At 40.6% G+C, this 27,155-nt stretch overlaps 1 protein-coding gene across 4 annotated transcripts in view; it reads right to left on the bottom strand.

Annotated features, from left to right (window-relative positions):
* Focad (focadhesin) overlaps positions 1 to 27,155 on the bottom strand; it is a 294,020-nt gene that overhangs the window by 248,948 nt on the left and 17,917 nt on the right. For 2 of the 4 annotated variants that reach the window (XM_021160670.2, XM_029475893.1), the window contains exons 2-4: positions 19,476 to 19,564; positions 16,244 to 16,318; positions 11,827 to 11,981 (exon numbers count right to left, since the gene is read on the bottom strand). In XM_021160670.2, the coding sequence (XP_021016329.1) occupies positions 11,827 to 11,981; positions 16,244 to 16,318; positions 19,476 to 19,532 (287 nt within the window). In that variant the 5' untranslated portion in view covers positions 19,533 to 19,564. Of the gene's footprint in view, positions 1 to 257; positions 450 to 11,826; positions 11,982 to 16,243; positions 16,319 to 19,475; positions 19,565 to 24,732; positions 25,316 to 27,155 lie in introns of those variants that run through there. The other 2 variants (XM_029475892.1, XM_029475894.1) reach the window with 2 other exon arrangements.

Below are 27,155 nucleotides of genomic sequence, written 5' to 3'. Positions count from 1 at the left end.
GGGGGGGGGGAGTGGTTGTGGGAGGGTGTGGGGTACTTTTGGGATAGTATTGGAAATGTAAATGAAATAAATACCCAATAATAAAACAAATAGAAAAATAAAGAAGTAGAGGGACAATAATGAAACCTCAAATAATGGGAGTTTTAAGTGTATTTAAAGCCATAATTATAGCCATGATAATCCATAAAAATTTTTGTAGAAGAAAATCTAACTGGGCATACCAAGGAATGCTTAAATTATTTTCTTTGAAGATTTACCTTTATCATTTTGAAATCTGTGTAGGAATGAGTGTGTGCATGTGGCTATGCACATTTGAGTGCCGGTCCCCAGCAGTACTGGAGTGACAGGTCATTGTAAGCCTCCTGAGGTGAGTGAAAGGAACTGAAGGCAGATCCTCAGAAGAGCGGCAAGCGTCCTTAACCATTCATTGAGCCCAACCTCTTTGGAATCTAGTAAATAGAAAAGCACGGGTATATGTCCCGCTTTACCACTACAAACTGTACTTTTAAGTAACCAGAGTAAACATTAGAAAAGTTCTCCTTATAGCAGTATTTCAAGAAATATGTGAAGGAAAACTAATACACATTAGTGTTATTCTGAAGCTTCTAGCGTAAAGACATCCTAACTGCATGATAACAGCTACTAGCATCACAAAAATGTAAACCAACAGGGATCATGTATCTCCTAAACAAGGACACTATTCTGCACATGAAAAAGCTCCCCTTGCCCAGGGCTTTTCTGAAAATTAAATGAGTAACCTGAGGTGAGGTTATGAAGCAAACCGCTGGATTCATAAGCATTATTTAGTTAAGGTTACTCTCCTTTATTTTGATCTTATTTTGCTTTGTTTTCTATTGTTCTGATTTTGAAGGATTATTACGTGTTTTCAGTGTGTGTGCACACACAAATGTGTTCATGTGAGTACTGGTGTCTGTGCGTGTACATATGTGTACACACATGTCAGGGTACATGCATGTATGCACACAAGTAGATTTAAGACCAACCTCAAGAACTACTCTTAGGGCTAGCCATCCAAGTCCATTGATCCCATGCAGAAAGCTTTTTAGAATAACATCAGGATTTCTTTCCTGTTTAGGGAGTTAACACCCCTTCTCTACCAATTCAATTACTGCACAAGGGACCTGGGCATATGCATTCTCATACAATGAAGACATTGCTGGTAGAAATTTAAACTGTGACCTCCAAAAAGGTGAGTTTGAGTCCTAATCCCCTACACATCTGTCTATGAGACAACCTGAAAAAGAGTTCCCTTGCTAAGTTTATTAAAGCTCACAAGAACTTACCCTGACTAGACCTTAAACCCAATAACCAGCATCCTTGTAAAAGAAAGAACCGGAACATGTAAGACCCAAAGTCACAGTAACAGTGCTATGAGAGTACTCGGAACTCTCAGGGGCAGAACTAGAGTTATGCAGCCACAGATGAGGGATGGAATTTGTCTGTTACAGAAGACAGAACAGATTCAATGTCTCTGCCCCCCCCCCCGAAGCCTTCATTGACTGTGTTATTTTGTGAATAAATGTATCTCTGTTGAGACAGATCATCAAGTTTATAGGCATTTACGGCACCCCAGGAAACAAACACACACTTATCCTACACAGCCTAGAGATCCACCTTTATATCCTGTCCTCAGAACTCCTGACATTCTGACCTCAACAAGGCCATCTCTTACACATATAAGAGAGGACAGTCCAGGAATGGATGACAGCCTGTGACTTAAGCAGCTGAAAGTCAGTCTGAAGTAAGAAACAAAAATGAAACACACAACCTGAAATTTAATTTGTGTCTAATGCCCATGTGCATTTCTATTGTTGAGTCACCCTGCAGGCAGCAGCCCCCTCACCAAAAACCAGAAAGAAAGACAGGAAGGAAGATAGCAAGGAAGGAGGGAGGGAAGGAGGGAGGGAGGGAGGGAGGGAGGGAGGGTAGATCAAGGGTTCTAGCCCGGGTTCAATACCCACCATCACATAAACAAAGCATGGTGGTGCTCATCTGTAAGGTCAGCATTCTTGAGGTAGAAACAGAGAATCAGGGTAATCCTCAGCTATATAGTGAGTGGGCTTGAGGCCAGTCTGAACTACAGGAAACTATTAGGTTGGAGCTTTAAAGAGAAAAGTGGAAGAAAAGAAGAAAAAGGAGAAGGGGAGGGGAGGGGAAGAAAGGAGAGGGGAAGGAGATAGGTGAGAGGAGGGAGGGAAGGAGGAAGAAGAAGAGAAACAGACAGCAAAGAGAGTATGCTTATGCCCAAGCTAATTCAAGTGGATTCTGTAACTCAAGGCCCACAGGGCTCTAACATGTTCAAACACGCTCAGAAACCTGGTGTGATTGTCCCTCAATCATAATTATTGTTTTCTTAATTTTTTAAGGCCAAGTTACACAATATTACTCAAGAACTCTGAGAGTAACCAGAGACATTGCGAAAAGAACCTCAATTTTCACTAGGCATGAGACCCAAGACTCAGATCTTCTAATTAAAGAGTGTAGATCAATAATGATGCTGAGGATTCCAAAAACTCATATATTATAAACAAGTAGAAAATTGGCCAAGCTATACAAACTATGGTAATTCAAACCATTTCATGCAAATTGTTCTACGCCAGGCAGACAGACGTGATCACAACTGTGCATATGAATTGAGGGGTATTGGCTTTCCTTTATTTGGAGTGTTCTTGATTACAACACTAAACACTGCACACATATGTTCAGCTTCCTTTTAAAAAAAAAATACACATAGTGTTTGGCTCTAGCTTTCAAAACATGGCAAATACGAAGTACTAGCAAGTACCCTTATTTGACCAGGGATTGAATAAAAAGAGATTGGGGAAAAATGAAGAACAAGAACATCCCAAAATGGATACAAATGGTACAAACTGGGCCAAGCTAGCTAGCCAAGCACCTTTCTAACTTAAAAAGATTTGAGGATCCTGAAAAGGATTCTTGCTCTGCCTAAAGCATTCTCAGAAACTCACCAGCAAATTGAAGAGAAAGAAACAATAGATCCTTGACTAAAGCATGGTCTAAATGCATGGAAAAGTAGAAGAAAAAGAGATAGTATCACACGAAGGAAGGGAGAGGGAGTTAAAACCAGTCCTGAGAAATTCCTATTTAAATGTCTGAGGGAACAAATGTTCCTTTAAAAACAAAAACAAAAAAACTAAGATGTAAAACTACTGAGAACTTTCTTAAGAAAGTCCTGCCTGCTCATTTATCTTCCAAGTACCAGAAAATGGTCAAATTTCCTCTGATGCAGCTTTCCATTATAAAAGTAACATGTTCTGCAGCCACTCTTCTTAAATCACCCAGAAACACTTTTGCATAAATACATCTCTTAAAATGACAAACAAAACCTCAGCCACATCACAGGACTTTAAAAAGAAATAGGGCAGAGTGTCCCAGATGGCAAAAGGGAGGAATCGCGTTGGTTATGAGCTCTAAGGGAGATCTTAGGACTTAAAAAGGAGAGAGAACATCTGCAAACCAGCTAAGAGGCCTAAAGGAAAATCTTAAAACACAAGATCCGGGGAAGCAGACCTGTTTGGCTAACTCTGTCCCTGACTGGTAAGAGGAAGATGAACTCTGCTGGTGAGGTGGATGCACCTACAACCATCTCTAAGTCCTAAGACTCCAGATAAAAGGCTGCATCCTGCAAACACTTGGAGGAGCCCTCATACAAACATCCCTCCTAGCTCCCTGTTCTACCAGATGAAATAAGGAAAGGTAAGCTGAATGGTACTAACGCCCAGGACAGAACGCCCCAAGAAGTGTCTCCTCGGCTGCTGGCTGTCCCTACATGATAACAAAGCAATTAAGGCTCTCTCATCAATAAAAGGGAAGACCCCAAGAGGTAGAATTTTCTCAATTATCCTCAATCCTAACTCCAAATAATCCTCAGAATCATTTTTAGACATTAGACTCACTATGGAATTTTTAATCTTTTATGGAAGATTTCCTTTAAAAGCAGACTTTCAGTATTTCAGAAAATATTCTATAATTTCCCATCTTCAATACAGCCTTGTAAAATACATTAACAGTAGGCCCCTTCCCCATTTGAAAACACAAAAGGCACACAAATCAAATAGCTAGCCTAGTTTATCTAGAGTATAACCTTCCTTCCCACTAGGCACACTTTAAAAAGAAGGGGGATGGGGAAACAGCACAGCTGAAATTACAGGCTGTCTTGACACCTCAATATCGAAAACTGAATACCTGGTTCCAAAGGAGAGTCAGATTTTATTCATAATCCCGTTACTAAGCAACAGTAACAAAGGCTGCATAAGCTTTCCGGAAGCTAAAAGAAAAACAAAAAAAATCTAAGGAATGAAAAGTGGGAACTCCTAACACTGGAAATCCTTAAACTCATATAAAGATGAAATGAAACACAATCTAAACTCAAAACAAGCAATTCTTCAAAGGACAAGAAAAGTATACACTACTATGTATCATTCACTTTAATTCCAGGTTGCATTCATCTCAAAACTCACATTCGGGGCGATAATCATTTCTTTACTGTGTGTCCTTTATGATCTCTCGTTCCTTCACCCTCCCTAGGGAAGCAATTTTTTTTTTTTCAAATTTCCTTACTGATTAAAAGAACATTTCAGAGGGCTTAAATCCATTTCTTTGTTTACAGAAGCTATAAAAACTAGTTTACAATTGTTTCCTGTTGCCCTGGCTTTGAAGCAAGAACACTCTGGGACATCAAACTATTCCTTTGAAGAGCACAGTCTCTCAAGCAGAGCCAGACACTTTCCCAGCCACTCCCTTAAGTTCCGACGACCAGGACCCTGCAGAAGGCAAATCTCTCAAAATTAGACTATACAATGGAACAGACTCTGAGCCAGCATCTTGCTCACTGTGGGCTGAGCTTCAGGTAAGAGGGGTTTCCTTATACATTCCAAAGCCATTTAATAGACTGGCCCTACAAGGGCCAGAGAGCTGGTAGCAGCTGGAGGGATGCTTACCCACATTTCCTTTCTTTGAACCATTCAGCCTCTGGCTGCAGGACTGAAGCATCTCCAAAAGCCACATTCTCTACAGGTCTACTCCACACAGGCTTCTCCCTGCTGGCACTCTCTCCCCACCCTACCTCCATCTCAGATCCTAGCGATATTAGTTAAAAGATAGGGAAAGATACGTTTTAGAAATTATTTCCTAAATCAAAGATGATCGGTCCTGCTGTGGCTCTGCTCCTAAAGTGTCTCCAGAGTCCCATCAACCTCTAAAAGAAGAGAAAAACCTGAGGCAAGAAGAGACTTAAGCAGTGCAAACTGAAAATCCACTGTCTTTGGGCAAAGTCGTTCCAGCTTCTAGATCTCAAAAGACAGACACAGTTTTCTGTCTCTGAAGTCTCCCCAGGCAGCACTGGAAGAGGAAGTTGGCTGCAGCCCCTGTTTTTAATTAGCCTGTTTCTTACATTTCATTCTCATTTTGCTTTTTATAAAAAACATAGGCAGCAAAAAGTTTGGTTTTTGTAATTGCTGCAAACCTCAAAGCTCTGCTACTTGAAATAAAGCAAATGAAGAAAAGTCTGGTTTCTGACATGCAAACAGTTATTACCTCTACTGGTGACATTAAAGCAAGCTTAAATCTTACGTAACACACTTTATGATCAGAGGCTAAAATGAAATTTGAAGCCAGGCTTGTAGTACCAGCACTGAGCAGGCTGAGATGGGAGGATCTCCTGGGCCCAGAACTGACAGATCAGCAAAGGCAATGCAGCAAGCCCCAGCCTCAGAACGCAACAAAGAACAGTACACTGGACTCCGTCAGCAAAACGCTTGCATGAAGCATGAAGACCTGACCTTGCTCCCCAGAGCACATGCTTAAAAATAAAAACAAAACAAACAAGCAAACATCCAGGCATAGTGGCACATGCTTACAATCCAAGAGGAGCTAGAAACAAGCAAATCCCCAGGGCTCAATGGTGAGCTAGCCTATTCTTCTTAGGGTCTTTCAGGTCAAGAACTCACTGCCTCAAAGAAATAAATAAAACTGTGATGGATTTCAGACCAAACTTCAACAACTCTGAAGCTACCTGTCTGCTGCCCATCTCCTACCATTAGGTACTCTGGGCACTCAAACACTTCCACCATGACGGGCCCTGTGCACTCAAGCTGTAGCCAACACAACCTTCCACACTTAAGTTGTTCTTGTGAAGTATTTGGTCAGAGGAAAGAAAAAACAAATACTATACTCTTAGGCAATCTGTCCAAATCCTTAAATCTTAAAATGCCAAGAGTTTGCACTAAAATAAACTGGATGGTGGGCAATAAAGATGTATTTGTGTAAATTCAAAACAGAAATGATAGACCTCACCTTAGAAAAACTACCCGAAGCTGTCCCTTCCTTCCATGTGCATTTGTGAACATGTATATACACACTGACTCACACTGAGAGTCACAAAGCAAACTGGTTAGCTTTGGGATCTACTTCAACCACACCTCACCGTGGCTAACAGTTTAGATGACATAAACTTCTCAGATAAGAAAAAAATGCCAACATTCTTTTATTGTTAATATTTCAATATTTGTTCACTGTCTAATTAAGGTGTTGTTTCTTTTATATCTCTGGTCAACTTTCCAGAGAATTCTAAACACCAGTAATGACCCATGTATAAAATTATTAACTGGATGAGGGGCAACTAACACTAATAACCATTAGAAAAAGCCAAAAGCCACATGGAAACATACTGCTACAGAAGCTTCCTTAAGTGTGTGTGTGTGTGTGTGTGTGTGTGTGTGTGTGTGTGTGTGTGTGTGTGAGAGAGAGAGAGAGAGAGAGAGAGAGGGAGAGGGAGAGAAGAGAGAGAGAGAGAGAGAGAGAGAGAAGAGTTTAAATGAAATTACCTTATAAGAGGATGGGGTAACATGGACACGGCGCAGTGCCCAACTAGATACCAAAAATTAGCAAATAAACTCATAGTCAGATGGGCATCTCTGTTGGAGTTGGCCAGTAGGGTTCCACACCCGCCACAAAACAATACAGATTAGTGCTATTGCTGTGGTTACCCTCCAGAACTTGAGTCATAGAACAAGAATGGGGAAGCTAAGTGTGCACTGACCTAAAAACTTCATCCCGCTGCCTACCTTTCACGAGGCAGGAAGGTGCTATAAACACTACCAGTTTGGGGTGGGGGAAGGAACCATATTGTGGTCAGCTTTGAATCTGGAGAGCTACAATGATCACCTTCCGGAAAAGATATGACCAACGGCACAATAGTGACATGAATGTTACTGGAATGACCAAACACATTCGGGCCGGATTTAAGGCCTGCTCTATAAGATACAACCTATACACAGCACCATCACCGAGCTAAGAAATAGGTGGCCTATACCTACTAGGTCACAGAAACTACTACTACTACTGTTCTGTTAAATGGTCAGAATATTAAATCGATTCCTAACAACTGCATTTCGATTCTCATTAGAGGACCTTTTTACTGTACAAGTTAGCTATGAACACAGAGGGTCATAGTTGGTCACCATGAAGAGAATAAGAGACTGGAGTGTCCAGCCCTATATGAGACATGTGTATGACACCCCATCCTCCCAAGGCGCAGGATCATAAAGGAAAAAGTAAGAGGAAGAGTTAAAGGCAGTAGATGACTACAATGAAACAGTGTGTGCAAACACAACAGCACAGTTGCACACATGAGCTCACACCGAGTGTGAAAGTAGCCTCACAAAATACTAGCATGGAGGAATGGAAGGAAAAATTCAGCATAGGGAAATGGCGGTGGGGGGGGGGGACATTTGGGATGTAAATAAATAACTAAATCCTAGCATGGCGGCAGGAGGGATAGTCCCATCCCAACTGGGGAGCTAGTGGACACTTAATCATTGCTGAGAGAGGGGAGTCAAGTTTTCTTGGAGGGTGTGAGCTCTGGCAGGTTGACCTTACTCTAGAGGATATCCTTACAGCCAAGAGTATTTGGGTAGCACAAATTAGACTCAGTGGGTTTAAAGAGAAAATGAGGATACAAAGTCATGTAAGTAAGAAGGTAAGGATAGATGTGAGAGGCACTAGAGTGAATATGGGCACTGGAGTGAATATGATCAAAATATATTATATAAAATTCTCAAAGAATAAATTTATTTCCTAAATATTATCTTAAAGGATAGTCACTGAAGTACTGCCTGTATACTGAATAAGACTGGAAATGGAAAAATGGTAAATTATGAGTCTTCCATACACTAGATATTATGTAGCTAGAAGAAAACCATAAAATTCTATGTATTTATGGATTTTTATATTTATGGAACAAGTTCTCATATAGTTGACCAAAAAAAAAAAAATGTAGCATCAGGAATACTTTATGGGAGCTAGAAACTGGCTCAGTACTGGCTACTCTTCCAGAGGACCCAGGTTTGACTCCCAGAACCCACAAGCTTGCATCTCTCTGTAACTCAAGTCTCAGAGAATCCAATGTCCTCCTCTGACCTCCACAGTTACCAGGCATGCACACAAAACTCAGATATATGTGAGTATGTGTCTATATGTGTGTCTGTGTGTATATACATATATACACATATATGGCCTCTGGAAAAGGGGAAATAAAAGTGCATATAAATTTTCAGTTATAAAGGAATATGTATCTTTTAACAGTTAACAGCTCTGAATAAATTATATATATGTTATAATGTGATAGGTAGGTAAATAGATAGACAGACAGACACACACACACAAATAACCTGTAAAAATGCTAAGACCCAGTACCAGTCTGCGTCTACAGAGATAAACAAAGTGCAAGGAGAGCAGAAATGTTGCCTCCTAAGCCCATATAAATGCTATATCTACTCTAAAACACATTTGCAGTTTTAAGAAATAATACTGTTACTGGCAATTATAAACCAATGGCAGGCTTACTCACTATTACCAATGCTTATATTTTATGGTTTATAATAGTGATTGAGGGTTTATACTAATGTGTGATTAATATCCCATGTCAGCATAATTTCATAAGCTAATACTCTAGAACTAAAGGTGAATATCCAAACCCAGCCTAAGTGCTCTTTTCTTTGTTTAGATCTTATTTTATGTGCATGAGCGTTTTGTCTGTATGTATGTATATGCACCACATCTGTGTGCCTACAGATGGTTGTGGGCCACCATATGGGTGCTTGGAAATCAAACCCAGGTCTTCTGTAAGAAGAACAAGTATTCATAATCAATGAGCCATCTCTCCAGCCCTACGGACTATTTAAATACACAAAGACACTGTTCTGGCCCTCTCAGTTGCTGATACCCTAATGTAAGAAATATAACTCCAGCCTCTGTGTGCATGTGTCTAAACACATCTGGCACAATGTGCAACGGACAACTGTAGGAGGTGGTTCTCTCCTCCCACCACCAGTCCTCATGCTTACCTTCACCCACTGAGTCCATCAGCCCAAGCAATAAAACACACAAGTAGATCCTACACTTACAGCTTTAGAGCATTTCAACGCTATGGGGGATGGGCACCATTATTGGTACCTGATAAATGAAAGAAGCAAGAAAAAAATCTTCATGGCTTACTTAAAGCCAACTAATAACTAAGGAAGACATGAAATTTTTTGTCAAAAATCCTCTCAGAGGGATTTTTTTAATGGATCCTAAAACCACTTTTTAATAAGCAGTTCTAAAATTACGAATACTCTCTATCTCTCTTGGTGTGTGTGTGTGTCAGTGTCTGTGTCTGTGTGTTTGTCTGTGTGTGTGTGTCTGTGTGTGTGTGTCTGTGTGTGTGTGTCTGTGTGTGTGTGTGTCTGTGTGTGTGTGTGTCTGTGTGTGTGTGTGTCTGTGTGTGTGTGTGTCTGTGTCTGTNTGTGTGTGTGTGTCTGTGTGTGTGTGTGTCTGTGTGTGTGTGTGTCTGTGTCTGTGTGTCTGTGTGTGTCTGTGTGTCTGTGTGTGTCTGTGTGTCTGTGTGTGTCTGTGTGTCTGTGTGTGTCTGTGTCTGTGTGTCTGTGTGTGTGTCTTTGTATAGAAATAGACAAAATGAAGCTGGAGAGATGGCTCAGCAGTAACAGCACTGGCTGCTCTTCCAGAGGTCCTGAGTTCAACTCCCAGCACCCACATGATGGCTCACAACCATCTGTAATGGGATCCAATGCCCTCTTCTAGTGTGTCTGAAGACAGTGACAGTGTACTCACATACATAAAATAAACAAATCTTTTTAAAAAAAAAAGAAAAAAGAAATAGACCAAAATGAATAAAATTTAGTGACGACAAAATCCTTAAATTTTTCAGAACCATTTGGTCATTGACTAAATTCAAAGCTTCTGTCAGATAGGAAAACACAGGCCAGACTAGTATGAAAGACAGAACAAGCTGCGAAGCAGAAAAGACACAAGTATTTAGACTGATTCTTGAAGGAGAATGAAAGTGACAGCAGAAGAGGAGAAGGAGCACTCACCTCAGGTCGAGGTGAGAAACTGCATTCTATCCAAGTAGAAGGCTCATGGGAATAAACACAGAGTATATGGAAGGCTAGCGCTGGTTTGAGAAGACTTACACAACATGTTACAGGGTTTAAGGTTATGGATACAGAGATATTAAAGAAAGCCAAAAGTCAAATAATAAACAAAGAGGTGACCAGAGAAAAGAGAAAAAGTTTATTTTTAAAAATAAAAAATAAAAAAAAAATTAAAAAGTTAAAAGAATAGAGGCAATGAAGACTGACAGATCCAAAGCAGAAGGGTCTGTACACACTGAAGTCACAGCTACTCTGGAGACATAAAAGAGATTAAGCACTCTGCTTCGTGCCATGGCAATTGACGTAAGAAGAAAGAATACATAAGGATGAGCAAGGAAGCCTGGGAAGCACCAGGACCACAGGCACCACAGGCGCCACAGGAGCCACAGCCACAGCTGCAGCAGCATCCAGATCATTTTGGGAAGTTGGTATGAAGCATTACTACTTAAAAATGAAGCAGAGCTTCTGGTCAGATGACTGCCTCACCTGGATAAACTATAGACCTTGGTCAGGAGCAGTCTCGGGTAATTGTTCCCCCCAAAAGACTCGAGTTGCCCCATCACTGATTGGTGCGACTGAGTTAATATGAAGTTCTGGAGAACAGAAGGATCCCTTGTCATCATGAAGGCCAAATTCTCCAGAAGAGCAGAGGAGAAGACAAGTATGTCGGGGTGCCTATATCTGAGTGGTCTGAAGCCACACAGGGAGGCTCATTAAACAACATACTTTCCCAGGAAACAATTTCTCCAAGCAAAGAGCAGCAACTCCTTTTCAGAGAGTTGGTAGTTTGATACATTTACTTTGAATTCTTCTGTTTTCTTTTGTTGGTAGAGCTAGTGCAAGAACGCAGAGCCTCGCCTGCCCTACAAAAGCACTGTACCACAGAGCCTTACATGTCCTAGACTTACGTCTAGGCACTGCATCACAGAGCCTCACCCAACTCTCATCTTTTAGGGAGGACCTTACAGGTGCTCCTGCTTCAAGCACGATCCTGTTGGACTCTCTTAACAAGGAGCTGACCTATATCGTCCCCACCATTCTAGTACCCTCTGTCTGTGAATGGACAAAATATGGCTATACAAAACAAGTTCAAAGAACTTGCTCCCCGGAAATACTTAGAAGACAGGTTCCTATGTTATCCAAAATTTAATTTCTAACAGTGGTGCCAAGGGCTGACTTCAGACAGCCAAAACAAGGTAAGAACCATGCCACTGTGTGAGTAGAAATGCTTATGCCAGGTCTCCTTCTTAAAATTGGTCAGTTCATTATTGCAGCACTAATGTGTGATCCTTAGCAGACATCAGTTAGCTGTGTTTCTAAAAGCTTTAACCAAACATGGCAGCACGTGTACCTGGCAGAAGGAGTCAGGTTGAGTATCCCATTGAGAACATAGCTGAACTCTGCGTGACCCTGGGCGACAAGTGCCACCAGTCCCTCGCTGCAGGCTGTTCGCACAACCACATGGTCACTGCAGCACTTCTCCCACAGCAAGTTCAAGGCAGCCGTCTGAAAGCAAACCAGTGATTAAAAGACACTTAGGGTGAGGAGAAACACGCACGCAAGCACAACCATTCATCAACACGGAATTCACTCACAGTGGGCTAGCTTCTGTACCAAGAAGGATGCTGTTGTCACTTTGTTCCTACAGGGAACTAAAATCTGGCTTCCAGGAAAGGGGATAGATTTGTTTGCATGTAGTGTCTCTCTCCCTGGTGACTGCTTGCACAATAAGGCTGGTTGTAGGCAGAAGTACAAGCCAAATTCAAGCATCAGAACATAGTAAGGACTTGGCTCTATCACCTGCTGAGCTGCAAAATTTGACTGGACCCCAACAGTATCCATTGGTCTATCAGTTCACCAAGCTGAACTCCAAATACTGTCTGTGCCTGAAGCTTCTATGGCAATGATATTTTCAAAGGGTTCCCACTCTTCTACTACCATCCTCTGTGACCTACGTGCACCTACATGTACCTACATACTCAGCTCCATCCACACTTGTGCTGAAACCTCTCAACTCAAATGTGGGCCATGACAGCCGGAGCCATGCAGGACAGAGGACCAGCAACTGCCCATCAAAATGACTGGCAACATATCTGTGAAGCACTGTTTTGACAAGAAAAATGCCGTGACTTTTCCCTCGCTCTAAGAATCTACATCCGTTGACAGTAACATACCAGATGGGAACACAAGTCAACAGAAATTCTGATTTTGAAAACAGAACGGTTCAGTTTTTTAACTTTCTCAGAACTCATAGACCCCTTGTGTCGGAAAGATCCACTAATAAATAATAAATCCATATGTAAAGTTATTTTTGGTTAAATCTGTTGAGGTTTACCTCCTTTCATGTTTATTAATTAAAAGAAATAGTCATGGTAACATAAGAATATACTCTCAGGAAGGATGAGGTAAGAATACAAGAGTCCTTGGCTATAGAGCAAATTCAAGATCAGCCTAAACTACAAATAACCATGTTACTTAAAATAATAATAATAATAATAATAATAATAATAATAATAATAATAATAAGCTGGAGAGATGATGCGGTGTCTTAGAGCATGTACTACTTGTTTCTCCAGAGGACTCAAGTTCAATTCCCAGAATGCACCATTAGGTGACTATCACTAGCTTGACCAGAACATGTACATACTTACACAGAATTTAAAGTTATAATGAAATCAATTATGATAAGTTCATAAAGAAGCTATGGTTTCCTTTTGATACAGTTTAATAGAGTGATATGGTTCAGGGCTGTGGAGATGGCTCAGTGGGCAAAAAAACTTGTAGCACAAGCATGGCAGGCTGTAACCTCAGCATAGCAGGAGAAAGGCACACTGGGGCTAGCCAGCCTCTAATCAAACTGAAACCAAAGCTCCCGGCTCACTGAGAGATCCTGCCTCAAGGGAGTAAGGCTGAGAGTGACAGAACATAGGACAGGACACCTGACTTCCTCCTATAACCTTCACACTCACATGCAAGGTGGGCACACCAGCACACACACTTGTACAGACAACACACATATTCCCCACACCACACACATGCATACTACACACACATTTGTGCATACTACACATATACACCACACACACACACATAGATATGCACACCACACCACATCATACACAACACACACACACAAACCACACCAACCACAGCATATACAAACACTACATAACACATACAACACACACCAACCACCTCACACATACCACACCACACACAAATATCATATACCACACATACCACATATATATCATATACAAACACACACACACACTAAATCACACAACAACCATGCACACACATACCACACTACACTGCATACCACATAATACACCACATACATGCACACATACTACACATACCATACACCACATGCACATACATACCACACCCCATGCACACATACCACACTACATTGCATACCATATCACACACCAAATACACGTGCACCAAATACAAACACACCACACCACACACACATCACACCAGATCACACACTATGCACTTACACACCACATCATATTATACCATACACACACACACACACACACATCATATACACCACACCTCACACAAACACCACCAACACTGCCACTGCCACACACTAACACACCAAATTAAAAAGAAGAAAGAACTAACTACAATTCAAGGAAAGCTCAGGGTCTCCAGCTCCCACTGAAATGAACAACACTGTGCTTCACTCCTCTGTAGCTGCTAAAAACCTCTGCAGTCCTAAGACCCACTATTAAAGAACAACAGAGTTAAAAGTCAGTAATAGAGAAAGGAAATCTTTATATTGTTTCCCCTTTTATTTAGAAGAAAATTTCTTTTCCCAATAGCCCAGGGTCCTAAATACCATCATTTCCACTACCAAGCCAGAAAAATAAGATAAATGGATGAATAACCTCGCCTGAGATGATCCTGTCCTGGTAGAGGTAGGCATTCATTTATTAGCGGGAGAGGAAACATTTAGTTAAAAGGATTTAGCATTCAATAAATCCCAGCAATGTAAGTAAAATCACTAGGTCTTTTCAGAGTACATAATGTGATTACAGGCAGGATTGGGATGGGGCTTCTCAGGAAACCTGATTTACATGACTACTACAAACACTAAATAAATGCCAGTTAGTGAAACAGACCACTACACTTACATCCACATATCAACAGGCACTGAAAAGATATATGAAGGGCTGGTGAGATGGCTCAGAGGTTAAGAGCACTGACTGAGTTCAAATCCCAGCAACCACATGGTGACTCACAACCATCCATAATGAGATCTGACGCCCTCTTCTGGTGTGTCTGAAGACAGCTACAGTATACTTACACATAACAATAAATAAATCTTTTTTAAAAAAAGAAGATATACGATATAGCATGGCCAATCAGAAAGAATGTGAGGTGCTCAGTCAACAAAGGTGCTTGCTGTCTAACCTGGCAAATCGAGTTCAAATCCTAGGATCTACACGGTGAAAGAAGAAAACAGACTGTCACAATCTGTCCTCTGACACACCAAAGCACACTGAGGCACATCTGCATGCCCAAATGCACACATACATACTCACGTGTAACAAAGAGAAAGTAAGGAAAGGAAATCAATTTGTTTTTGTCAGGGGAGAGAAATTTATTTCTGCAGTTTACACACAGGCACCCGCGCTTAGCAACTTCCCATCTAACAAGTCAAAATATACAATGCCAACTGGCCAAAGCCCAGCTGGTTCATCTTAGCTCCCAGGCAGCGCTTTAAATCTGGGTACTGACTTGCTCTGTGAGGGGATGGGAAGCCTTCTTCAGACTCCAACTGTCAACACAGGGTCTTTCCCACTGAGAATTCACACTCAGGACTGAAATGAAGTGTGAAAACACTCTTAACACCCAAACAGGGCCCACTACTGTGTCTACTGTCTCCAGTGCTAAAAGCATTCCCTCAGGGGGTTCTGTCACCTCCCCAGTGTGCCCTCCTCATGCCCTCCCTTGGTTTTGTTTTCCACTGATAGTGAATGGATACCCTCCTTCACTCTTTATATGTCTCCTCCTGGAGTTAGACACAATGCCCAAGCTTAAAAGAATGATTTAGAATAAAAACATGGCACACCAAACGAACAGGAAGGAAGAAGATAAGGAGGAGGAAGTGGGAGATGGAAGAGGTGGGGAGAAGGAAGGCAAAGGCAGAGGGGGGAAGGAAAACGAAGAGGAAAAAAGACAAGATCTGTAGGCAAAACTACTCACAGTTCAAGATCTGAACTGAACTACAAGTGAAACCAGAGGTGAGTGGCCCTGCAGGCAAGCACAAGCATCTACATAAAACAAGCAAGCAAATTATCTTAGTCTGCCCCCCTACTGCTGTGACAAGGACCACAACCATAAAGAACCAGGTGAGAATAGGGTGTATTTCAGCTTAAGGTCCTTCATCAAGAGAAAGGAGAGTATAAACTCAGGGTATGAACTGAAGCAGACTCCATGAAGCAGCAGTGATTTCTGGTTTACTCTCCTAGCTTGCTCAACCTACTTTCTGATACAACCCAGGACCACCTGCCCAGGGGTGGCTCCTCCCACAGTAAGCTGAGCTCTCCCACATCAGCTTTTAAGCAAGAAAATGTCCCACAGGGTTGCCCACAGGCAAATCTAAAGGTGCATTTTCTCAATTGAGGCTGCCTACTCTCAAGATGATCTGGCTTGTATCTATTTGACCAAAAGCCAGCCAGGGGCAGGTGTACACACACACAACAAACAACATCAAAACAACAACAACAACAAGGTTAAACACAGACCTGGTTTGTGGATTGGTGTATCTTTTCTGAAACACCATGTTCTTTTAAGACAGCAGCAATAAGATGACCTACAGCCTAAAAGAACAACAACAAAAAATTAATGAAGATATCCACTTAGAAGTTCTTTCCAAAGAGTGCACTGAAAAGGAATCAACATCATATTCATTTTCGTGTATAAGCAAGCCAAGTTGTCAACTAGTAAGATGAAAGTCCCTTTGTTGTGTGCGATGTAGAAAGCACTGAACGAGGCACTCAACATGTGTAACCCAAATCCTCAGAGCAATCTCCAAAGTAGGTCATTTATCCCAGTTCAGCAATAAACAAACCATACTTTACAGATGCTAACATCATCAACCTTCAGCTCAAATTCCTGTCACCTAATTTTAAAGATAATTTGGAATTACATAATCCATTAAAACATGAGACAGTCTTTAAAACCTTTGTATCTAAATCCAATCTGTCATGTTTCATGGTGTCCTTTGTGAAAAATGAAGAAAAATTCACCCTCATTTTTATGGATACAGCCTGTACAGACCTGAAAAATATCTCTTACTTCCTCTACACTGTTCTCCCTCCTCTAGACCCTACTATTTTCATTTTTTCTAATGTTCATTTGCATGTGCGGAGGTATGTGTGAGTGTGTGTGTATGTGTATGTGTGAGTGTGTGTAGGTGTATGTGTGAGTGTGTGTGTAGGTATATGTGTGAGTGTGTGTGAGTGTGTGTGAGTGTGTGTGAGTGTGTGTAAGTGTGTATGTGTGAGTGTGTAAGTGTGTGTGTATGTATCTGTGAGTGTGTATGTATGTGTGTGTATGTGTGTGTGTGTGTAGATGTATGTGTGAGTATGTGTGTTTATGTGTATGTGTGTAGGTGTATGTGTGAGTATGTGTGTTTATGTGTATGTGTGTGTGTATGTGTGTGTGTGTGAGAGTATGTGTGTGTGCATGTACACAGGTATGTGCCGCTACCCACATGTAGAGGAGAGAAGACGCCTTAGGGAAGTCACTTCTCTCTTTCCACAATATGGGTCCAGAGATTCAAACTCAGGTCATCCTCAGGCTAAATGCAAACTGTCTTTACCCACTGAGCCATTTCATAGCCCTATAGTAATTTATTTATCCCGTTCTCATAGGTTTTGGGTCTTAAGCTTTCAGTCTCTCAAATCTCTTAAAAATTTCCCACATTCTGCTTTAGTCAAAGAGCCCAAAATGAAAATCAAGCTCTAAGAGAGTTGATTACACAAATACATAAATGTCACCTCCTCTGCCTCAGTGTCAGGCCCTATTCTTCAGGCCTAACCAGCACTGCTGACTGACAGGAAATTGGCTGGCAACAATGGTAACTATTCTGCACGCAGCTACGGAAATTTCCACTACTACAACTGTAGATCCTGCACTTGGGACCACTTACAATAGTGCTGAAAATAGCTGTCAGTTTTGGGAAATCTCTAGAAGAGCTCAAAGAACTACACTGCACCCGCTCCCCTCCTGCACATGTGCATGTGTTCAAATGTTCAAATGATTTAAGACCTCTATATTGAATTTTGAGAAATAAATCACTCACATACATAAAGGCAAACTGTAGTTCAATTTGCTGTCTCTTATCTCCTAGCCAAAGGATAAGAAAACTGAGGAGCCATGAGAACCCTAAGTTTGTATTTCACTAACTATACTGTATGTGTCATTGAATATCTGGCCATCAGCTGAAAGGATGCAACATAACTCATCAGCAAAAAATAAAAATGGCTGCCAATCAATCTATGATAAACAGTGCTGCCTGTAATTCGAATTTTTGATTTTAGATTGATCATAGAACTCTTCTAGAGTCACTTAAAAAATAATGGACAAGATCACAAGTGTACATGCACTACCCACTGTAGCTCAGCTGCTGTCAGCAGCTGCTCGATCATCTAATCACCAAAATGCAAAAGGACTGAGTGCCAGTCAATGGGATATGGTCCTGTCTCAAAGCAGTGGTTTAGAAAGAACAGTTGGTATATGACTCATAAGGACAGGGCACACTCATAAGAACCTAAGAACCAAGACATATAAATACAACAGAGACATATATAAAAAAAAAAAAAAAAAAGCTACTGTCCTCATTTAGAAAAAGGACTAAAAGAAAATAAACTTCATGTTACACATCTCCTCACTCAGAAGATTCAATTTCTCTAATCTGCTGTTTCATTCATCTTTTAAAACATCAGAGGTACTAGCCTAAGCAGCCTACATGGTTCTGAGACACCTACACAGCTGACATATTATGCTACCTTGCTACTTCATTCCATAGCCAGATTGAAATATACAATAGCCAATACATATACACATTTTTCTTAAATTAACTGTCAGCATTTCCTTTGTATTATGTTAATGAAGGTTATGTAGGTACAGAAGAATGGAGACTGTGAACAGCATATTCCTCATCTTCTTCAGGGGAAGGGCCTGTGTTGCACAGAGCAGGATATGACTTCAACTCAGTCAGGTAGAAGGGAATCTTGCATAAGGAGTGTTCTACTCCTCATGGAAGGGTTCCCCACTTCCCAGCTAAGTCAATTCCCACAGCAGGCATCTCCGAGGGCAACTGCTGAAGCATCCATGAGGCTTTCCAGGTTAAGTCTTCAGACTGGCTTTCACTGGCTGTTTAGCTTTACTCATAGGAAGAGATGTTAAGCTCTTATGGTACCAAGGTTTATTAGAATGTGTCTACTTAGCTAGCAGACAGAAACCACCACTGCTTTAACACTTGTCTTAATTATTGAAAAGCTCTGTAAATTAAATTATCCCGATTTCCCATCTCAGCAGGTACATATTACATTAATCCAGAATGCTTTAATTATTGAATATCATTATTCTGAAATCTAGTACTCTTAATAGCTGTAGAGAGGTAGAATATATCATTTTAAACATTAATCTTTCATACTCTGTAGAGATATAAGAAACCATCTATCTCTGTTCCCAATTATTAAAAATAGGCAAAAAGAATGACCACATTCAAAAATCTACTAATCAAGATTATTTCTAGGGGAAAAATATATAAAAACAACAAGAAGCTGAAATTGAACAAGTTTAAATATTAGTTTCTCTAATTGAAATATACTTACTAGTCATATAATGTTGCTTACTAAAATAATCCATGAGTAGAAGAAAATATTTCATGTGAAAATACAAAGTTCAATTTATGGTCCATCAAAAGTGTCCTTTTGTTACCATGAAGGAAAAATAAATAAAAATTACCTGTGACTGGATAAGAGAATTCGGAAAATCAAACCTTTTCTTGATATCATCTGACATTTTTGCTTCTCTCACAGGTTTATGCACAGTTTCTGTAATCAAAACAAGAGATTTATTAACCATCTAATTGCCTTGGAGTTCAAACCAATTATTCCTCAGAGTATAAAAGTAATTTTAAAAGCCAACAATGGAAATAAAGCAGGAACCCCTGCAGATACTTCTTAGCATAATCTTTTCTGTTAACCACTTCAATGCTCAGAAAATATCATAGGTAAACAAACTAAAAAAGTCCAACAACTCCGTGTTTTCCTACACATTAATCCTGAAACAGATGAATTCATATAACAGAACCATTAAAAAACAAATTATTTTAATTCCAAAGCTCAGCCACCTACTTAAAATAAAAGTTAATCCTTTCGTGAATTAAAACGTACAAGAGAGGGCTCAAAAAAGGCTCAGTGGTTAAGAGCATATTCTTCCAATGCAAAAAAACCTGAGGTTCAACTGCCAGCACCCACAGGACAGCTCACAACATCTGGGGCACCTGCACTGCATGCACAGGGTACACATACACTCGGGCATTCCTGCATACATATAAGATAAAATATAAATAAGTCTTTTTTAAAAAGTCTTTTTTAAGGGAGAGTCAAACTGTGGCAAGATTGTTTAAGCTTACACCTCCTTTTGATACCAGCTTTGATCTCAGCAAGAATCCAACTGCAGCTGAACTACAGGAAGTTCAGCTGTGCCCTCAAATCCTGCACATCCAAACAAACTACTTGTCTGTTAAAAGAACAAATGAGGAATCGAGGAATCAGCACCAGTGGTTTTTTTTTACACCAAACTCTCAATCCTACTGTTCTCAAAAAGAGGAGGGGGACAGAGAAGAGGACACAGAATAGGAGGATCTCCTTAGGGGTCCACTGTACCCAACTCCCATGCAGACTTATCTCTGAGTTTGAGGCCAACCTGGTCTACAGATCAAGTTCCAGGCCAGCCAGAAACCCTATCTCAAAGGAAAAAAAAAAAAAAAGAGGAGGAGGAAGACACAGCTCAGAAATGACTCAAACACATTCCTTGTTTCTTGTTTCTTGTCATATGACTCATGAGAGGTTTCAGAACTCTGCCAGCAAGAAGCCCATCAAAACTACACAGTTAAATCCCTTAGTCTTAGATACTTCACTACAGTAACGCATCCTAGTTACTTCATGAAAAATAAACACACACACACACAGAGAAACACTGTATTGAAGTTGCAGCATCTTTCACTACTTTCTTCACTTCTTCAAAGTTAAATTCCCTGAGAGTAATTTATGGCTCTTCGATTCAACATCTATGTCCAACTTTACTCCCTTGAATCTGACAATTCACAGCACCGACGCAATTTGCTCTAAGATTGCAACTTTCTTGAATGTACTTTTAATTCCACAACATATCATAACAGAATACCTAAAGTGAATCCTTAAGAAACCCAGGAAAGGGAGGTGTGGGGATGTGACTGGGTTTGGTCTGAGAAGACATACACTCACATCTTAGGATTCATTCACTTGTTTAGCACATATGTAAGTGCTACCATATCTAAGCAGTGCCTAGGCTACAAAATAAATAAAACAGACCAAGGTGACTACTGTCATGGAACTTACCATCTTCACAAATAATAATAATCTTTTCTCATAGAAAATGTAGGCTGGGCATAGTGGTGTATTCCTTTAATCCCGGCACTTGGGAGTAGAGGTAGGCAGATCCCTGTGAGACCAACCTGGTCTATATCAGGAGTTCCATGCCAGACAGCTGAAGGCAGAGGCAGAAGGATCTTTGGTAGTTCAAGGTCAACCTGATCTATATAGTGAGTTCCAAGCCAGCCATTTCCAAGGCTGCTAGAGTTACACGGTGAAATCTTGTCTCAAAGGAAAATTGACTCCAATAAGTCGTCCTCAGACCTACACTCACACCACACACACACACACACACACATTTTTATTTTTAATTTTTAAACAAGGCATGTGAATCTAAACCAGGAAAGGATTTAACCAGAAATATAAATAGTGACATACATTTATTAAAGAACTGAAGAGGACCAAAAGCAAGAAATCTAACATTGCTTAACCCAGAGTTTATGAGACACGTGTATCTATCATGCAATCAAGGAAGTAGCTCCTCCCCGGCAGTCTTTCCCAGACACACACGAGAAACGCTTCTCTACAGAGGGCACCCCTTTCCCCCGTACTTTGTGACACCCAGCCCCTCAGCCTGTTCTTGTCCCTCAATGGGAACTCATAGCTAGCATTAAGTCCAGGTCTTCCAACAATTCCAAACTGGCCCCTATGAGTTCCAAAGGCAGCAGAGCTCAGCTGTCCAAACAAGCCTGCTCTTCCTCTCAGAAGAGCTACTAACCATGCAGTGCACTTTCCTCTCAGTCTCCCTCACCACCACTCTCTGAACTCAGTCACAGTGCACTGGGTTTCTAGCCCCGCATTACTATTCCCCTTTACCCTAAGAGACTCGCTCCTTCCCTCTGGGCTTTCTCCAGTGCCCGGTCAGTCTTGGAGCTCTCCGAGCTGGAGTGTGCTCCCTGCACCTCTGTCTGATTGGCTCTCCTCAAACAGTTTCTACTACTACATCTTGGCCTGTGGAGAACTCTAAGGTTTTCAGCTGCCTCACAGATGACGTGTAAAAGCCTATGCCTAGCTTCTGAGCTGTCTATCAACAGTTAGCCATTCACCTTCATTTCCTCAGCTGTGATCCCGACCCAGGTGAAGGAGTTTTCCAAATAGTCCCAGGAGCTCACAATCTGCTCACTCCCGAGTGACTTGATTTGAGTCAGTCACCCACATGGACTACCCTCTATATGCCCTCACTACTTAAGACTAAGTCCCTTTCACAACACATCTGGGAAGCCTTTCCCAGCTGGCTACAACTAACACTAATTGTCTTTCTTCTTTATTGCCTTTGGTCTGACTCGCACCATCCCAGGTTCATTTACCAGAAATCATTTTCAGTAAGGGACCAGACATTAATTACTTAGATATGCCATTGTCAGACAAAAGCAACTGTAGACAATATTTAAGAAACTAATTTAAAAAGAAAAAAGAAAAGAAAGAGAAACTCTCAAAGGCTGGAGGGATGGCTCAGTCATTAGGAGGATCCATGCATACTGCTTTTACAAAGAACCTGAATTCAGTTCCCAGCATCCAAGCTGGGTGACTCAACACTGCCTGTCACTCCACCTCCTGGGGATAGTACATCTTTTTCTGGTCTCTGCAGTACCCACACATCCCCATACACAGACAGACACATACACACAGTTAAAACTAAAATCAATCTTAAAAAGGAAAGAACTAGTTTGGCTACATTGTAGTATCATCTTATTTTAAAAGGCAGGTGTTAAGTGAGCCCCAGTTTGCTAACTACTAGTATACATAACATGTTTCAATTAACTCACCAATTTTCTTGACAGGCTGCTGAAATTACTCTCCAAATTTGGCTCTGTGCCAAGTGAATTATCTACCTCTTATTGTTTATAAAATGAAAACGAATTCTTTAGCAAAGAAAGCAAAGGGTTTTTACATCTATAAAGAAAATTTTCATGTTTTGTTTTATATATGGACTGCAAAAGGAAGTAACATGCAATAGTCTCAAAGACAGACAAAGGATATTTTACATTACTCTTTTTAATAAGAAGTAATATAAAAACAAACCTTGGGCAAAAGTATAGCTCAAAGTATTCATAATTCAGAAAGGGTTTCAGCTAATGGGCTCCAAGTGTAGTTTCCTGATAATCTAATATTACTCAGCAGAAGACAGACTCGTGTCCAGAGAACCAGATGGCAATCGGCATAACAACTGCCTTCTCAGATATCAGCACAAACACAACTGAAGTAGAAAACATGCGCTATGCACTCAGATGCAGGGGCAGAAGATGAGTTAGGCCATTGGGTCCAAGTCAAGCCATCCAAAAGCAATGACTGTCATTAGCAAGTGGGTCTGTAAGTAGAATGGAGTCTTAGTCAAAATTACCAAAATACAGATGGCAAATACCTCAGCCTTGAAATTTTTCAGTGTGGTTCTATATAGAGAGTAAATACATTTTTAAATTTATGGTAACTTTGTCTTTCCTAGAAAAATGCCCATTAGGCATTCTGAAAAGCACCATCCAAGTTGCACTATGGTTCAATATCAAACTTGATCAGCCATGCTAAGGCTACAAATTGCAAGCATCTTTCATTTGCTGAACACTTCAAGGTTAACCACAACCACTTGGCTTTGCAAGATACAAAAGTGTATTCTCTTAGGGAATTTCAAAAGAAGAATGCATTGTGGTTGCTCCAGCATGTGTCCTTTATATTTAATATTCACTTCCTTTGGGCATTTGATACATTAAAGAAAGTAGTTATATACTGCTTCCTATCATGACATTCTTACTAAAAGGAAGTCAGTCATAATATGATCCATAAATCACATACTACAAAGAGTGTCTGATTTTAAAAGATTTATCTCCAATCTGTCATGCTTTTTTTTTTTTTGACCATCTAAATCTAACTCAAAAAGAGAATTTTTAATGAGGTCTTTTAACTCTCCATGAATCAAAGAATTTATTTAATATAAGCAATTATCATATTATCTGCTAAGGTATTCTGCCCCGTACATATATTTCTAGGAAAATAAATCAATCAGCTGCACTCTTGAATAAAAGAGAAGCACACAGATGAAACACTGAGCCTTCAAGCTTCCCTCTCGGATTCTCCAGGATTGGAAAATAGACACCATATATCACACAAAAACACTTCTGTCAAACTTCAAATAAAAGGTACAATCTCAAGATAAATGAGAAAAGGCTATCAATTATATTCAAAAAGTGCTATGGAAACCCAGAAGAGAGAGTAGTTAATTATATTGGAAACTGGGAGAATGGAGGAGTTGTTGGGTCAGAGACTCATAAAGACAGACAAGACCAAGTGTTCTTGACTACGAAACCCTAGGCAGGAAAAATTCAATCTTGGTAGAAATTGAGCTAAACAGAGTACCTTATTAAAGCTATTTTCCACAAGCAATGTGGTCAACAAATTGATAAATTAACTTATCACATTAACCAGACTTTGTTTCACAGTATCTCAACATCTAGTTCTTCTTTTCTAAATAACATTTTATCAGCTACTGCAATTATCAGTTAGGACCCTTACTTAGTTTCTTCTAACACAAGTTTAGCTAGCAAACACCTGCACCTGGAGGTATTAAACACATAAAAGATATTCCTCCTCACCTTTACGAAGTTGTTCCAGCATCCTGATGGAGGCCTGAAATTGAACACAATACCAAATCCTATATATAAGCACTGTGATTCCATCTGATGACTGAGAGATATTGTACAGATAAGGGGCAGGTAGAGTATACAATGTGGACCCACTTTAGGATTTATGTACCAGGCAGGACAGCCTAGGCTGGCTGATTTCAGCATGCTGTGCAGAATGGGGTACAGTTTTAAACTTAAATTTATTTCTGGAGTTTTCTATTTAGTATTTTCAGACCACAGCTAACCAAGAGCTGAAAGCACAGCAAGCAAAACCACAGATTCTAAGAGGGAACTGCTGTATTGGGGCAATCAGTTTCTCTTTTACTGTGTTTGTTTGGATGAAGAGCTAGTGAACACTATCAATACATTTTAACTGGCCTTGTGTGTGGTAGAGCACCTGCCCAATGTGCATCTATCCCTCCGTTCCAACCTCATTGCTAAAATAGAATCAAGACTCTCCCAGGTGACTGGCTGTCCTTTGAAACTGGAGTGGAGTGGCTGGGAAATCTGTACTTCTCAAAGATTTGCCCTGCTCACCAATATTTGTATCTTCCTGAGACTTCTGCCTAGACCCAAGTATTTCTATTAATCCTCCCTAAGGGCTGCCAGCAGACCTTGCTCCAGTCCCAGTACTAAATTCTGACATCTATTAGAAGCTTGAGTTTAGCCTTAGCTCTTCCTTCAAAGCTTTAAACTCTAACTGCCATGTACCTTTCCAAGTTAACAGGACAAGACATTTTAAAACCTAAGTATGATTCCTACAGGGAGAAAGCGCATGAAGACGTCAATGGAATGTTTCTACCTTTAAGAGAAAGCTCAACAAAACAGTAACCTTCAGTCACTGTGCCTCTTAAAGAGAATCTAAAAGCATATGAGCTAACAAAAGTAAAATACACATATATGGAGACCAGGTCTATATTTGGAGACAAGGTCTTTTACAGCACAGACTAGCCTTGAACTTGCTATGAAGGCAAGGCTGACCTTGACCTTCTGATCCCTTACCTCCACCTCCCAAGTGCACCATCATAACCAGTTGTATGTGGTATCAGAGATCAAGCCTGGGGTTTCATGAATGCTACTAACTGAGCTTTATCTCCAGTCCTAGAAAATACTTTGTTAGTAATTTCAAACTCAAGATAAAGCAGAGGACCAACTAGTGTCACGGAGCCCTTTGCTCAATTCAGTAATTAGAAAAGACAGGAACTGTGTTTGCTATGGGGGAAAACAAAGCAAAAAAACGAAAAGAAAAAGAAAAAAAAACCACCAGCCATTTCAGCCCCTATCCTTTTGTACAGCTGGACTGTAATAGTTTCATTATTCCCTAGTGTGGGTCTGGTAGGTTAGAGTCTGAGTAACGTGCCTCTTCCCACTGGAGCCTGCTTGTTCCACACAACCCCACGAAAGCTTTGAGATCAATCCGGGTCAAGTTATCCACATGAGGGCAATAACCTGGGATACCGTTGGAAGAACAGCATTGAAGGAGTAGGCATGTGGTGCACTCCTATAACCCAGTTCTTGGGAAGAAAGAGGCTAGAAAATGAAGAGTTCAAGGCCAGCCTCCACTACATAGTGAGTTTGAGGCCAACCTAAGCTAAATTCTATCAAAGAAAGGAAGGGATGTAGTAAGTCCCAGTGACTCCAGAAGCTGAAGCAGGAGGACTGAGTTCAGTGCTGCCCACCTTGGGAATATGATAAAAACCTGCCACCCTACTGCTTCTACCACCACCACTCCCTCCCAGAAAAGGTTAAAATAAACTGCCAAAGAGAAGCCCACCATGGCAAAGTTCAGGTGAGAAGAGACATGTTATGAACTTCTAATGAGCATTCATTCCAGTGAACCATCAGTAGCAACTCGGTCTTAAATAACATTACCTATGCGTCAAGGACTGAGTAAACCGGTGATATGAGTTCACTGATGACTCCTTAGTTGCAATGCCCTAAATGTATCAAACTGAAATCAAAGCTATGTTTACAGGTTAGTTCCTTCTAAGTTATCCCTACAGATTTTCAAATCAAAATCTAAAAGAAGATCAAAGTCAGGAAATTGGAACTCTTTGCCACCTGGGAGAACAAGTCAACTGAAATAAGAAACAAAACCAACTGAATGATACCCGACCTGTTACAGTACTTTCTCCAGCCGAGAATTTTAAAGTACCATATGTGCATACTTACATGCTTAATGTTTAAGAGGATACAAATGAAAAGTGGTTGTTTCTTAAAGATCTAAGGTATTATTTATCAAAGGAATAAACTTTTTATAGTAGCCAATCTAAGTCCTCAAAGATAGCCTTTTTTTCCCAAATGGTAAATGGTTTGCTTTAACGAAGAATGATTATTACTCAGTATCATCTATTGGATGGAACACAGGGCCCCCAATGGAGGAGCTAGAGAAA

This window comes from Mus caroli, chromosome 4, assembly GCF_900094665.2.
Source record: "Mus caroli chromosome 4, CAROLI_EIJ_v1.1, whole genome shotgun sequence".
NCBI lineage: Eukaryota > Metazoa > Chordata > Mammalia > Rodentia > Muridae > Mus > Mus caroli.
Note: the sequence above shows the minus strand (reverse complement) of the source record. Positions and strands in the feature narration are given on the sequence as shown.